Here is a 16,898-nt window from a genome sequence, read left to right on the forward strand (position 1 = left end):
ACAGCTCACATTTATTGTTTACTATGCACTGTTAAGTCCTGTCATGTGCTTAATGGACTATCGTGTTTAATACTCATAAGCTCTGAGGCACAGAATGATCACAGCAGCTTGCCCAGGGTCATACCCACTGGCCAGTATAGAGCAGGGTATAACCCAAGTCTAACTGTAGAGTGAAGACCACAATGCTAACTACTTATTCTTCCCCATGTCTTTCAAGCCTAAGAGGAGGATGTGCTCCTGGGCTTGAGACTAAGAGCTCCATCTCTGCTGAGTTCAGGACTAAGTAGCAGATTTGCTGGCAGCTGATGCTAAGTGCCAGGGCTTAAGTTGATGAAATCACTATTAGCTCAGGCACAGGCTGAGTACGAGGATAGGCCCCTGAGGGGAAACCGTCTTCCTAGGAGGGGAGGCCAACGCAGGGGGTTGGACAGTCTAGGAATGCGCCGGCTCCAACTTGAACTTTTCAAAAAGAGGTATTTTAGAAAGCTTCTTGTGCTACTTGAGAATTGGAAAGAAATGCTCTCTAAGATCTTTTCCAGTTCTCCATTCCCATGAACAACAACAAAAATAGAGTTATCAAACACCGCCTCTATTTGATGGCCACCTATGAAGATAATGAAGTTTTAGGCCTCTGGAGAAGGATTGCTTACTTATCTACAAATCAGAAGTCGCTTTGAAATTGCGTATCTTCCATTAAAGAAAATGCTCATATTTGACTAAAACTGGGACAGGTAGGATAATGTTTCTGTAAGGTGAGCAAGTCAGTACCTCTTGATACCATGTTATTTTCAGAATTACAAGTGACCTCAGTTTGTTCTTCAGTAAAATGGGATTGAAAACCATCTTTAGATGATTTTTTTGAAGATTAAAATAAAAAAATGTTATGTATGTGAGACCTAGTTTATGAATAAATATTTGTATATTATACTTTATTTGATTCCCCTGATATAAAGTGTACTAGTGAGAAATGAAAATGGAAGATCATTGAGTTTTAAAAATAAAGCTGTGTTGAATATATTCTTCTTTCAAATTATTCAGAACTGAGGTAATCTGAACATAAAGCCACCTGAAAGTCACTAAGAGAATTAAATAAGCTTTAAAAATCACTTGGAATCATTTGATTCAATTAATAGACAGGCAACTGGTTAAAGGGCCTAGTTTTCTAAGCTTGAGATACTTACTGATTTACTCAAGGATTCTTATGCTCTGAGGTCTGAATACTTGCTGGATAGAAAATTGTCATTCTATCCTCAACATTCAAAAAGAAATGTGTATAACCTAAAACATTCCTTCTACTCTAATGTCATAATTAATCTATTTTGGTAGATATACTGGAGAAAATGGAGGAAGAGAAAGGAGATAATGCTAACAGAACCATTCCAAGAGCGACAATATCTCTAACCTCTGAGAAAAGCAGGCACATTTTAATCATTTTCAAGTTCTGCAAAAGGAAAGACCACTTTATTGCTGGTATTTACATGTATACTTTTCACAAAATTGATAGTATTGGATAAGTAAGCAAGATTTCTCAAAATGAATTCCTGATAATGATTACTAAAGAGTTTCCTGTAAAGAAGGGATGCTCTAGGCACAAAAGGAATGTTTCTCTCCAAAACAGACTGGATTCTGTAATAATTTTTCATAGTTTTTAGACAGGAAAAGCCAGAGCTAGACTCATTTCTGACATTAGAAAATTATACTACATGCAATTGAAGTACTGTGATAAAATGTCATACATCCAGAAGTTTGGAGGAATGTATTGCAAGACCTGGGAACTATAAGCCAAAGTTACAGATAATCACAGTGCTGATGGATTGCCAGTAAAACTGTCAATGAGAAGGTTCCACTGCTCTGTAGTTTCCAGGGTCTCCTCTCAGCAGTAGTAATGGTAACAGCAATGACAGCAATAACAATGGGAACAGCAGCAAGAAGTGCACTAACATTAGTGATAGTAGCGTAAGTAGCAGCATTTTAGTGCCTTTTTGTGAGGCCAGTGCCAAATTTTATCTATCTGCCTGTCTCTCTGCCTGCTTATCTATCTAGATAGATTATCCATGATCCTTACCATTACATACCTTTCACTGATAAGGAAGCTGAGACTTGACAAGTTTAGGTAATTTAGTTGAGGCTACCCAGCTGGTTAGACACAAAACCAGAATTTAAACCTACGGCTGTCTTATTTCAAGGCTGAACTCCCTTCTCACCACCATACATCACAGCGGTGTGGATAGGTATTTTTCAGCATGGAGGGTTAAAAATAGAAGAGATGCACAGTAGCCTTCCGGAACTTGTTAAGGTCAGCAAACTGTTTCAATGGTTTAAACCCCTATCATCTCCCACCTGGATTAACACAAGAGTCTCCTGGCTGATCTCCTTGATTCTGCCCTTGATCCCTTGAAGCTTATTTTCAAGATAGCAGCTAGACTGATTCTGTTGAGACTGTATTTAAAGAGTTTTTTTCATTGAGGTGTAACACACTCTAATGAAAATCCACTAATGGCTTACTATTCCAGGATGAAAGCCAAATCCTTACAATTGCCTTTAAGGCCCTATATTAGATGGGTCCATATCACATCTCAGGCCCCATGTTGTACTACTCTCTCTGGCAGTACCAGCCCCCACCCCACGTTCTATTGTAGTGCCATCAGTCTTGTTGCTGTTCCGAGTCAGGCATGATCCCCCTTTAAAGCTCCTTTTTTCCCCCTTCCTCATCATTATGTTAGCTGTAGATTGTTATTAGCTTAGGTTAAGGAGTTTGATTTCACATTACTAGTTTTGGTACAAGATTTACATACCATAAAATTAACCATCTTAAGGTTAAAATTCAGTGGCATTTTGTCCATTCACAATGTTGTGTAACCACCATCTGTCTAGTTCCTAAATATTTTCATCACTGGGAAACAAAGAAAAACCCTGTACCTATTAAATGGTCACTCCCCATTCCTCCCTCCCCCCAGGCCCCGGCGATCACCAATCTGTTTTCTGTCTTTATGGATTTGCCTATTCTAGATATTACAAATAAATGAAATTACACAATGTGACCTTTTCTTAATTTTTTCACTTAACATCATGTTTTTGAGGTCCATCCACATTGTAGCATGTATCACTACTTCTTTAGTTCATATGGCTAAATAATATTCTATTGTATGGATATACTGCAATTTATTTATCTCTTCATCTATTAATGACATTTGGGCTGTTTCCACCTTTGGGCTGTTGTGAATAGTGCTGTTATGAACATGTACATACAAGTACCTGAGTCCCTGCTTTCAATTCTTTTGGATATGTACTTAGAAGTGGAATTGCTGGGTTATATGGTAATTCTATGTGTAACTTTCTGAGGAACAGCCAAACTGTTTCCTACAGTGGCTGAACCACATTACATTCCCACCAGCAATGTATGAGGATTCCAATTTCCCTTTCAGGGCTTTTGCATTTGCTATTCTCTCTCCAAAGGCTTTTCTGATAGACACTTAAGTAGCTCACTTCTTCACCTCCTTCAGGTATTTACTCAACTGTTATCTTCTCATGGAGGCCTACCCTGACCATCACATTTAAAATGGCAGCCTCCCAACCCCTACTCACTATCCTCCTTCCTTACTTATTTTTTCTCCATAGTGCTGATCATCATCTAACATACTATATAATTTTCTATTTTCTATTGTTTGTCTTCCACCACCGAAATGTAAGCTCAATGAGGGCAGAGATTTCAGTCTGTTTTCCCAGTACACAGAACAGTGTCAGGTACATAGTGAGTGCTCACTTAGTATTTGCTGAAGTGTTTTGGCAAAGTGTGACAATAAAAGAGCAAGAAACTAAGTCTCTGTACTTTAGAGGTTATTTTTCTAATAATGTTGATGGACTGAAACTGAGTCAATCACATCTTTTATTCAGCTGTAACCAAAAAGCACACATGCATGTGATGGCTATTTCTGAATCAGGTGAAAGCATTACCATTAATATATCCTGAAGGTAAAGGGGTAAGACTGTCAAACCAAAACTCTTAGCACCAATTAAAACCCAACTAATTGAATATAATAAGTAACTTTAGTACTGATTGTCTAAAATGTTTTATTTAAACAAGTAAAAATTATGCTACAGGACACAGAACTTTAAGTGTATTGTACTTTAGGAAAATGAATACATACTGTAAGAAATATAATCTTATAGAAGAACACAAAGCTGTATACCTACCTAAAATATTGCTAAAGCAAGAATGTGATTTATAATTTTGAACGATGACAGAAACAGATAAAAATATTCATATAAAAAGAGAACCCATGCCAAAACCACAAAGAAATTATTTCTGGGCAAAAGTTTAAAACTTGGTGTAACTAATGCTGCTCAATTGTTCACTTGACAATGGTTAAAATGGCAAATTTTATGTTATATATTTTTACCACAACTTTTGAAAAGAAAAAAAGGGTAGAAATATGGTGGATGAAAAAACATCCTAGAGACAGATATGGAAATAAAACAGTAGAGTATCACCAAACCCATTACTAAGAGAGAAGCCACTTTTGAAGATTTTTGAAAATCATTTATGTCACAAATCAGTCTGGAAAATTTAAACTAAACAGATTTAACTCTTTTGACTATGAATTGCAAAGATTAGACTATATAACAAATGGTCATTAAAACTGGTTTTCAATATGTTTCTGTTATAGGCTGAATAGTTGTGTCCCTCCTTCACCAATTTATACATTGAAACCCAACCCCCATTGTAATGGTATTTGGAGATGGAGCTTTTGGGAGGTGATTATGTCATGAGAGTGGAGTGCCCATGAATGGGATTAGTGCCCTTGTAAAACAGACCCCAGAGAACTCTCTTAATACTTCCACCATGTGAGGACACAGTAAGAAGATGACCATCTATGAACCAGAAAGCAGGTTCTCACTAGATACTGAATCTACCAGTACCTTGATCATAGACTTCTCAGCCTTTAGAACTGTGAGAAATACATTTCTATTATATATAAGCTACCAGTCTATGGTATTCTGTTATAGCAGTCCAAATGGACTAAGACAGTTTCATAGTTAAGGGTTCTGATGTTAAGAGAAAAACCACTCATGATTGAATCAAACAACTTCAGAGCCTGCCCACCTTCATGGTTATTAAAATCACAAAGGAACTCTCATCAGCCTTTCGAGTTCAAGAAATTAAAGAACTACACACAGTGAGCTTTTAACTGTGCTGGAGGGAAAACATTAATACGCACTCAGTAGATAAAGCTCTCAGTCTGTAGGCTAAGTAATCAGGCTTCCATGTAAGAAGCAAAACAATGTTCCTAACTGTATGATGAAATCTACAGCCTTTATGTAATGTTATTTGTTAGAAAATAATTTCTGAGGCATTTTCACAATACAAATTTTATTAAAAAAATAAGTAATAACATCAAAACTGTTCAGCAAATCTATACTCAATGTAACCAAAATAAACACACACCAAATTAAAAAATATATACATCTATGTATATATGTGTGTGTATGTATACACACACACACACACACACATATATATATATGCAAGAAACAAGTGCATTTTTGGTCCCAATATTTTTGAATATATTATCTTTTATCCAAAGGAATTACATTAATGGCCTAGAAGATATTATGCATTACATGTACAGAAATGTAACTTTAAAATTTGTTTTAAGGTCTACAGAAAGTGTTTTTTGCTAATTCTTTATGTCTTCGAACTCACACTCACTAAAATAATGTTAATAATAGTCCTACAATGGACAGAGGATGTAATAACTTCTAATGGTCTTGAACAATGTCTGAACAATTACCAAATTAAGAAGATACCAACAGGTAGCTACATGAAATCTGTAGAGAAGTCTAAGGAATTTTTTGAAGTTCTGAACAAAAAACAAACGCAAAAAAAATCTTAAAGAAAAGAGATAAAAGTGGACAGAACAGGATAGACCTCAATAAATTTGTTGAAGAACAACATAAAACCAAGATAAAATAAAATGAAATAAAAGTCCTGGCTGGTATGGCCCAGTAGATTTAGTGTCAGCCTATGAACCAAAAAGTTGCTGGTTCGATTCCCAGTCAGGGCACATGCCTAGGTTGCAGGCCAGGTCCCCAGTTGGGGACATGTGAGGGGCAACCACACACTGATGTTTCTCTCCCTTTCTCCCTCCCTCTCCTCTCTCTTAAAAAATAAATAGTAAAATCTTTTAAAAAATTAAAACAAAATATTAGTATTGCCCAAAACTCTTAGGGTTAACACTGGATAAAACTTTAAATGGCAGTACTAATCACTGTAGATTTGGGCCTGTAATTTTAGAAAGCTGTTTTCCAAGAGCATGAAAGTAACCTTGGTTTCCTACAGAGCCAGTTTTTATAGCCCTTGGACTGCCTACATGCTAGGAGAAGACTAAAGGGCAGCAGCCAAAATGATTAAACTTCAACTTGGGTGTTAAAGCACTGATTTGATGGGCTTTTCTTGGTCAGAACTGACCCATGAGCTTAAGATAGAAAACCAAAGCCCCAAGTGGGAAGTTGTGTTCAATTTGGTGGTCATCTCTGGCCAAACTATCATCATCCAGCATGAAGGCAGGGACTCTTCCCAGGACCTGATTTCCTAGGGCTACAAACTAGAGGATGTCTCACAGTTAAACAATTCATATTTCTTGGAAAGAGAGAACAGGCATCAGTTGTGTCCAACGAAGGGGGACACTGACCAGGAGTACCCTGGACATTTTTGAAATTTCTGTGTTGCTTCTGCATCTGAAAAATATGAAAAATAGAACAATGACAGACAAAGAACGAGAAGACAGCTATCTGACCTAAAAATGTAAGATTTATAAGAAATTAACTAAGAAATCAGACAGACAAAAAAAGATGAACAGCCATATCATTTAAAATGCAACATTCTGAAGGCAAGTACAGCAGAGAAAACACAAATTATTTTTAGCAAAGCAAGAAAGACCACAACAAACAAAAATTTTTGGAGAGAGCCAACTGGAGAAAAAAAAAAAAAGCATATGTTAAGATATGTTAACCTGACACAAAGATAAGGTGGAATAAGAATCTAGTGCCATCTGAAAGCTGAAAAAGAGCTGAATAATGAGAGCTAGTGTCATGAACTTGGCTGTTTAACCATTTTTGTGTGAGAAAACACTTCAGAACTTTGAACTTAGGGAACTGGTTCTGTGTAAAAAAACACTTCAGAACTTTGAACTTAGGAAATTCCAACTTGTCTTGCACCAGGTTGCACGAGCTCCATAGAGCAGGAATCTATTTCAACAAGCAGCTTTAAAAACAAAAACAAAAACAAAATACTTTAATATTTGTCATTTCTATTAATGATACATTAAAAATATGCAACAGTGTTAAAAATCCATCAAAGAAAAGTACACTGAATGGAAATTCAACTTACTCAGAAGTGGGTTCAGAAGTTGAGGTACTTTTGGGAACTGAAATTAGAAGCGTTTAACACTTAAAATAGCGTATATGATCAGTGAGACTATCAATTTAATACAATTAAGACCCCATATTGTGGTTGATCAAAAATACAGGAATAATTATCAGAAATCCAAAGCAATGCAATTATATATACGTACCATTCTCTGTTACAACTTGGCAAGTATGAGTTTTACGTTGACTTAAGTGTTTGGCCATACGATCTAAACTAGAAGAATCAGTTAGGAAATCACATTTAAGGCACACTAGAGTAATGCCCCTATGAAAAAAAAGAGAGAAAGAAAAGATTTTTATCTTTTATGAAAAGCTTTTCATAATTCACAGGTTCAATAATTATTTTTCTATGTAATAACTCTTTTTTTTAATTTATGTTTACAGAGAGGGAAAGGAAGGGATAAAGAGAGGGAAACATCGATGTATGAGAAAAACATCGATCGGTTGTCCCTTGCACGCCCCAGCCGGGGACCTGGCCCACAACCCAGGTATGTGCCCTGACTGGGAACTGAACCAGGGACCTTTCAGTTCGCAGGCCAGGGCTCAATGCACTGAGCCACACCAGCCAAGGGCAATAACTCTTTAAAATCAGCATTTAAAAATATTTTTATTTATTTACTTTTAGGGGGGGAGGGAGGGAGAAAGAGGAGAAGAGAAACATCGATCAACTGCCTCTTGCATGCATCTTGACCAGGGACAGAACCCACAACTCAGGCATGTGTCCTGACTGGGAATCGAACTGGCGACCCCACGTCATGCAGGATGATACCCAACCAGCTGAACCATACCAGTCAGGGCTCCATGTAATAACTCTTAGGATTTGCTTTTTATGCATCATCACCATCACTTTTCAATTTTGTTATATAAACAAAAATTTTGTTCACTGATTTTGAAAATGTTCACAGAGTTGTGCCACCATCACAACAATCTAAGTTTAGGATATTCTCATTACCTGAAAAGGAAACTGTATACGCCATGACCCAAATAAGCAGTCACTTGTCCCTGCCTTTCTTAACCCCCAACCACCAGCCCATGACAATCACTGATCTTTTTGTTTCTGTAGATTTGCCTATTCTGGACATTTCATATAAATTGAAATGTATAACGTGGTATTTTGTGACTTGTTTCTTTCATTGATAGGTTCATTGAAATTCTGTTTTCTCTACAGGATTTACTCCTCTGTTAAAACTGTTTTGCATGTGTGTGTTCATTATTAAATATAGACTACTTTTACCACTAATAAAGTGTGTGTGCGTGTGTGCGCGTGCGCACACGCGTGTATGGAAATGTTCTGATTTAGAAAAGGCTATGGTTACTATGATCCAAATTTTAAAAATTCAAATATAGTATATAGCATTAAAAATGATCTACATAAAACTGAAGTCATGTGCCTTCCTCCCCACCCCTGGAAATCACTCCTCCTGAATGGTCTCTCTTATGATGTCACGTCCCCAACAACAAAACCCCTCCTCAAAACTGTAGTTATCTGACTCTTTTTTTCCTTAAAACTGTCAATATTTCACACATTTTATAATATTAACAATTTATTGGGCACGTACTGTGTCAAATGGAAAATTTAACATATCAAAATCTTAGAGAAACCCAAATAAGTACGTGCTATGATTTTAACTTTTTAAAATAGAGGACAGGGTCAGATTTGGTAACTTACCAAAGCCAGGACCAGGTTTGAAACTCAGCCATTTGATTCCAGAGCCTATATTCTTAAACATGATGTAATATCACCTCACCACCTTAACCCAGGTTATTAAATCAGTCTTAACTAGTTTATGTGCCTTATATAGCTACAACTCACTTTTATACCCTTCCAAACTGATCTTTCTTCAGTATTCTCGATTCTGCATAAAACACCAATGGTTTCCCCAGTGTCCTCAAATTAAAATTAAGTCCAAATTCCCTAGCCTTTTTCAAAGATTCCACAATCTGGATATAAGCTAAAAACTATCCCCCCAGACTTTGATCTTAATACTATTTATATAAACTTCATGCTCCATCTAAATTTTACTATTACTTCTGCTTTTTTCCTTTCTGCATTTTTATTTGTGCTATTTCTTCTAACTAGAATGCCTTTGTGCCTCTTCATATAAGTAGAAACCTCTTCTCCTTTTGACATCATTAACTCTCACAGCACTCATTACAAACCTCCTTGTATTACTGAGTTACTTAGTGGATTCTGAGCTAAGTGTGTGGTATAACCAAAGTTAATCATCAGTACTTTAGAAATGTTCACCAACAATTCCTTCTGCACAATAAACAAGTTATGCACTTTTCTTTATATCAAAAAGAAAAAACTTACAAATTATTAAGCTATGCATTGATTAAAAAAGTGTTATTTACTTTATTAGGAATCTTAAATGTCTTTAATATTCAGATATTGTTGGAAAGCCTTATTTTCTTATTGCAAAACCATGAAAGTTTCATCTTAATAACTAACCCCACTGAAACATAGTTTAGCCAGAGACTATATCCCTTCTTTGATCTAAGGATATAATGAACAGAATTCTTTATGTCCAGTAGCAATCATTTCATTTTCCAAACTAGGCACTCCAGCATCAGGTTATAAGAGGTTACTACAGGCCTGACTGGTGTGACTCAGTAGGTTGGGCATCATCCCTCATCCCATAAAGCAAAAGGTTGCTGCTTCAGTTCCCGGCCAGGGCACACGCCTAGGTTGCAGGTTCGATCCCCATAGGGGTGTGTACTAGAGGCAACCAATCATTTCTCTCTCACATCGATGTTTCTTTTTTATTTCAAAGATGGATTTAAAAAAAAATAAACATTTTTATTGTATTTTTTTCATTACCATTTGTTCCCCTTATACCCTCTTCCAACTCTACCCCCACAATCACCAACACTGATGTATCTTTCCCACTCTTTATCCCTCCATTCCCCCTCTCTAAAAAAAAAAAAAATACAAGTTAAAAAGTAGGTAGTATAATTTTTCAATAGAATGAAAAAAAGATCAACTAGTTACCTGAGAGTTCTACAATGCTTCTTGAAAATAGAAAACTGTTTACTTGGATGGCTGCCATGAGAGCTGGAGAGATAAAAGACACATGAGATTTTATTATACAAGAAGCTGTATTAATTTTATGGCCATTTTTCAAGTCTGTGTTTAGTTTATTAGTTTTGAATAAAAGAACTTGGTCTAAATTTTAAAATTCTATGGGTCATCTCTGTTTACTTCAAAGTTTTTAGCTTACACTTTACTGTACCTGTGTATTTTTTAACACAGTCCCTGAGAATATTCTTAAATGATCAGTACCTCAATACTGTATATTAAAGAATCTCATAGTTAGAGGACTTCTGGCCAAGATAGAGGCATAGGTAGATAAACTATGCCTCTTCGCATAACAAAAAGGACAACAAATTTAAAAACAAAATAACTAGAACTGCCAGAAAATCGAATTGCATGGAAATCCGACAACAAAGGAGTTAAAGAAGAAACATTCATCCAGATCAGTAGGAGGGGCCGAGATAGGCAGCTGGGGCAGAGAGGACCTGGCAAGGCAAGAGCTGGAGGATTGGGTGGGCAAGATGGCAGCTGGTGGTTGCATGCAGATAAACTGGAACAGCTGGGAAGCGAGACAGACCGAGCAATCTAGGGTTCCAGTGAAGGAATAGAAAGCCTCAAAACCTCTGGCTATAAAAACCTGTGGGGGTTGTGGCAGTGGGAGAAACTCTCAGCCTTATAGGAGAGTTCGCTGGAGAGACCCACAGGGCCCTAGAACGTACACGATCCCACTCACCGAGGAATCAGCCCTAGAAGGGCCCAATTTGCTTGTGGGTAGCAGGGGAAATGACTGAAAGCCTGCTGAGAGCCAAGCAGGTGGCCCTGTTTCTTCTCGGACACCTCCTCCATATACAGTGTCACTACAGAGCTACATGAATTGCCCTGCCCTAGCGAATACCTAAGGTTCTGCCCCTTCCAACATAACAGGTGTGCTGAGACAAAGAAATGTGGAGCAAATGAAAGAACAGATCAAAGCTTCAAAAATAGAACTAAGCCATGAAGAGACAGCCAACCTATCAGGTGCACAGTTCAAAACACTGGCAATCAGCATGCTTACAGAAATGGTTGAGGTATGGTCACAAAATGGAGGAAAAAGTGAAGGCTATGCAAAGTGAAATTAAAAAAAATATATATATAAAGGAAACCAACAGTAAAGGGGAGGAAACCAGGACTCAAATCAATGATTGGGAGCAGAAGGAAGACAAAAACATTCAATCAGAACAGAATGAAGACACAAGAATTCAAAAAAATGAGGAGAGGCTGAGGGACCTCTAGGGCAACTTTAAATGATCCAACATCTAAATCATAGGGGTGCCAAATGAAGAGGAAGAGGAATTATTGAACAAATAATGAAGGAGAACTTCCCCAATCTGGCCAAGGAAATAGACTTCCAGGAGATCCAGGAAGCTCAGAGAGTCCCAAGGGAGCACACACCAAGGCACATCATAATTAAGTTATACAAGATTTAAAGATAAGGAGAGAATCTTAAAAGCAGCAAGAGAAAAGGAGACAGTTACCTACAAAGGAGTTCCCATAAGACTATAAGCTGATTTCTCAATCAAAAGAAACTCTTCAGGCAAGAAGGGGCTGGCAAGAAGTATTCCAGGTCATGCAAGACAAGGAACCTACATCCAAAAGTACTCTATCCAGCAAAGCTTTCATTTAGAATGGAAGGGCAGATAAAGTGCTTCCCAGATAAGGTAAAGTTAAAGGAGTTCATCATCACCAAGCCCTTATTATATGAAATGTTAGAGATTTATCTAAGATAAAGAAAAAGATCAAAACTATGAACAGTAAAACGACAACAAACTGACAGTTACCAACAACTGAACCTTAAAAACAAACTAAGCAAATAACTATAACGGGAACAGAATCACAGAAATGGAGATCAGAGGGGAAGGGGAAGGGGTGAACGGGGGAAAAAGTACAGGGAATAAGAAGCATAATTGGTAGGTACAAAAAAGACAGGAGGAGGTTTAGAATAGCATGGAATTGGAGAAGCCAAAGAACTTATATGTAGGACCCATGGACATGGACTAAGGCGGGGGGGAGGATACTGGTGGGAGGGGGAATACAGGTGGAGGGGAATAAAGGGGAGAAAAATATGGGACAACTGTAATAGCGTAATCAATAAAACATGTATTTTTAAAGAATATCATAGTTAAAAAGGCAAAGACCATGAAATGGAAATTTTCAACTATTAAGAGTTGAAATCAATCTAAAAGATATTTGCTAATAATGTATTTTTTACAACATAAATAGTTATGAATAATAATGATCACTTTCTAATCTTAATATACTTAGTCAGAAGGGACAACCTGAAAGATTCTCAAAGTAAATGCTACCTGGGCTAAGTGACATCAGTTAAAGCTAAACATTTAAAGCATCTTTTGCAATTACTAGGAGAGCTTTTAAGGAAAGTGAATTAAGGGAAGCAGAGTTCAGGAGTCCAAACAATAATTCCTATACACACAGAACAGAAAACCACTAAGCAAGTTTTGCAGCCAATGGTAGTAGCTTTTATATTCTCTTTTAAACTGATAAGGAAAGCATTCCTGTATTAGAAAGCCAGGTAGGATTAGCTAGGATTGGCAGAGCACAGTAGTATTACTGAAAGTGTGGTCCATGGACTAACAGGGTCTGCATCATCTAGGAGCTTATTAGAAATACAAAGCCTTAGGTTCCACTCCAGACCTACTGAATTTATCTCTGCCAGTAGGGCCCAGAAATCAGTTTTCAGGTGATTATTATGTAAGATAAATTTTGAGAAGGACTAGCCCTAGTTTGCACTGACAGACCCATGCCACCAACACACCAGTCATTGGTAACCCTTAGACACAAGGTAACTACCACTAGCATGTCATATATACATGGGAAAAGAAAGATTCTGGCTAGGTATAATCCCAAGAAAATACTCCCAGAGTAGGTGCCATGGTGAATACAGAGAACAGTTCTGTCAAGTAGATAAGACAAACACATATTCAATGTGAGGTAAAATAGCTGAATGGTACAAAACCCCAAAAAGGAGTCATTCCTGTGAGTGGCTGTGGCAATCAGATACTTCATGGAAAAAGGGAAATTGAGAGGGAAGGAGAGGGGCATTCCAGAGTAACAAAATATAAGAAAAAGCCACTTTAGGAATTAAATATATAGCAAACTATATTTTGGGGAAGTTTAATTTGGGGGACCCAACTTCTGGTTAGAGTTGGTAGGGGCCGGGACTAAATGCGCTCAAACTGTGAGAAAATAAAAGCTTCTGTATGTACAGAGCTTTTTGTCAAAAGTATGACAAAAGTCCACAGTGGGTTGGAGTGAGGGTGTACATTCAGGGCAGGATACGTGAGGCAACATGGGAAGCAAGGCACCACAGAAGGAGGGGAAGTGCAAAGAGATCTACAAGGCTCTTAAAAGAGTAGGAGTCAGTTCTCCATGGGCCTAACGATGAGTATGAGTAAGCGTTCAGCATGTGATGACAAATAAGGCTTGGGGCTCACTGGAAATTAGGAAAAGGTTATGAAGGAAGCCTGGGGTCTACTGGGAATATTTTGGGATAGAATGGGGTTTGAGGTCCTAGGAGATGGTTGAGGACCCTATAGAAAATTGGAAAGGGGAGGACAGAATAAGCCATATGTAGTTTTAAGAAACTCCAAAAATATTTTTCAATTTAATTTTATATTAAGTTAGGGGCAGAATTAAAGCCCTGTTGGGGCATCCATATATTTGGCACAGAATAAGAAACCGGCATTTTTACAACAGTACACTGCGAGGTTAGCTGGGGCCTTGTTTAGAGCAACCAAAATATGGGTGTAGAAGCACTGTAGTAACTGGGAGGCAGAGTGTTAAATTGCAGAAGGTGGACTCCTAGAAAGCCATGAAGAATGATGGTAGATCAAGAGACCTTCACAGGCCTCAGAAACTTAAAGCATATATTATTTCTAGCTGATGCTCTACATTTATGCACATAATGCCTTAAGACAGACAGAACTTAAAGGGTATTGGGTGATAATAGTTTGGATCCTAGACAGATAATAATGTGACGTATTTGTGTTCTTTATAGATACCATTGAATATCTATAGGTGAAAATATTTATCAAATAGTTTAGATGAAGAGTTGGATCTTAGGAAAACTCAACACTGAAAATGGAAGACTTTCAGTTGAAAGGTAAAAGATAAAAATCTGAGAGTGGTTAAGATACCAAGAAAAGAAATGTAGAAAGGCCAAAGAATTGAAGAAAGAAAAGGTAATGAAATAGAAGAGTAGCCAAAAAGGGAGTTAAAAAAAAAAAAGGAGTGGTAACAGTTTGAAAAGTTGAAGAGTTTCAAAAGTGAGTAATCAAAACTATCAAATACTCTAAAGAAGTCACAGAGGAAAAAGAATGAAAAATAGTGAGTATATTTAATAATTAGGACATGACTGATAACTGTTAAAGAAGCAGCTTTAGGTATAGGTGGGGGTGATACTCAGACTACAAAGGGTAAAGAAATGACAAATAGGATAGTTAAGGATACTCTTTTAAAAATGTCAAGAAAAGCAAGAAAATATGCAAAGTAAAAGTAATTCTCCTTTATGTTAAAAGACAAACAAACAAAAAACTCCAACCCCTGAAAATATTTGTAGGCAGAATGAATGGTAAAGACAAAGAGATGAAATGAAGGTGCAAAATAACTGAATAAGGCTATAGAGGAAATGGAGGAGATCAAAGGCAGGGTTAACTTTGAAAAAGTGAGACATGTTTTTCTAAGATTAATGTCTGCATGAAGGAAAAAAAAATGAGGTAAGAAAAATTAATCTTGGAAAAAATGAAAGGGATGCCCTCTGAGCAAGTAGAAAAGGATAACAACTTAGAGACTAGAATAAAATCTTGAGGGTATTTAAAAGGATTTAAACAAATCTTGTAAATTAAAAAAAAAAGGTATTTTAAAAGACAGGGCCAAATTAAAGTGGATCATGAATTAAGAGCTGAATGAATCAAGCACAGCTTTGTAGTCTAGAACTGAACAGTAAAGACAGATAAAAAAGGATAAAAGAGAATAGATACAACATGGATAAGGAGTAACTAGAAGCTACACTAATTTCCTCCCAGGATCAACCTGGAAGTACAACTAAATTGGAGAGAAATCATCCAGAATAAGCAACTGAACATTAGGTGCAGAGAAGCCTTATGGACAAACAGAAAAAACCACTTCCCCACAGCGTGACTGGTAGGGAGTGCGGAGGAGATATGAGAGGGCTGGATGGCCTCTCACGGGTGGCAGCCGAAGTGCCAGAGGGATAGTTCAGTAGTGTGGGTTCCCCCTGAAAAGTGTGGGGTCTAAATCCTAAGCTGGGCTCTTCAGCCTACAGCACCAGAGCTGGAAAGAAACCTAGATAACACATAGCTGTGAAAATGGTAAGGTTTCTGTTGGCCAGGGAGACATGACTGGAGATGCAGAGAGCCTCTTAAAGGGCCAAAGCACAAAATTTCATTTGCAGCCACTTACCCTGGGTACCAGTAAAGGGAGGGCAGAGTGGACTAGAGATGCTTGGGGAGAGTCTGGAATTGGTGGATCTGGGGAGAGAAGTAAGGGAACAGCCACCAGAATCCCTGGGCTGAGTCATTCCCTATACCACAGGAGCCATCTCTCTAAGGCAGAGCACTCTCCTCTGAAAGGCATCAGCCGTAGGGGAATCAATATCCCCACTCTGTGGTGCTTAAGCTGACTGCTGATTATAGATTCCTTAGATTAACAAACAGATCAGTTGAAAAGCTGATTGGTTTAACATCTAAGGTGGAAAATACAGAGAAGCAGCCAAAATGGGAAGACAAAGAAACAGATCTCAAATGAAAGAACAAGAGAATTTTCCAGGAGAACTAGATTAAATGGAGACAGCAATATATCATACAGAGAGTTTAGAGTAATGATTATAAGGACACTCAACAGCATGAAAAAAGACATAGGAAGCAAAAAAAAGTACCAGTCAGAAAAAAAAGAATGTAATATTTGAGATAAAGTATACACTGGAAGGAATAAACAGTAGGTTAGATGAAGCAGAAGATCAAATCAGTGTTTTGGAAGACAAGGGAGAAAAAACAATCAGGCAGAGCAGCAAAAAGAAAAAAAGAACTAAAACAAGTGAGGAGAGCTTAAGAAACATCTTGGACAAAATGAAATGTAACAACATCCGCATTGTGGGAATACCAGAAGGAGAACAGAATGAGCAAGGGATTGAGAACCTATTTGAAGAAACAATCACTAAAAACATCCCTAATTTGGTGAAGGAAAAAGTTGCACAAGTCCAGGAAGCTCAGAGTCCTGAAGAGTGGGACCCAAAGAGGCCTACACCAAGACACACCATAATGAAAATGACAAGGCTGAAAGGCAAGGAGAGAGTCCTAAAAGCCACAAGAGAAAAGCAGGGAGTTACTTACCAGGAAGCACCAATTAGACTGTCATATGA

The 16,898-nt window shown here is 37.5% G+C and overlaps 1 protein-coding gene across 1 annotated transcript in view; it reads right to left on the reverse strand.

Annotated features, from left to right (window-relative positions):
• Positions 1 to 6,572: 6,572 nt before the first annotated feature.
• Positions 6,573 to 16,898, reverse strand: part of ZNF280C (zinc finger protein 280C) — a 73,946-nt gene continuing 63,620 nt past the window's right edge. Inside the window, exons 17-20 of the mRNA XM_054577014.1 lie at positions 10,421 to 10,483; positions 7,575 to 7,693; positions 7,391 to 7,427; positions 6,573 to 6,738 (exon numbers count right to left, since the gene is read on the reverse strand). Coding sequence (XP_054432989.1) covers positions 6,633 to 6,738; positions 7,391 to 7,427; positions 7,575 to 7,693; positions 10,421 to 10,483 — 325 coding nt within the window. The 3' untranslated portion in view covers positions 6,573 to 6,632. The remainder of the gene's footprint in view (positions 6,739 to 7,390; positions 7,428 to 7,574; positions 7,694 to 10,420; positions 10,484 to 16,898) is intronic.

The sequence above is a fragment of the Pteronotus mesoamericanus genome, unplaced genomic scaffold, assembly GCF_021234165.1.
Source record: "Pteronotus mesoamericanus isolate MK-2021 breed Mesoamerican mustached bat unplaced genomic scaffold, CSHL_Meso_final contig_40, whole genome shotgun sequence".
Lineage (NCBI taxonomy): Eukaryota > Metazoa > Chordata > Mammalia > Chiroptera > Mormoopidae > Pteronotus > Pteronotus mesoamericanus.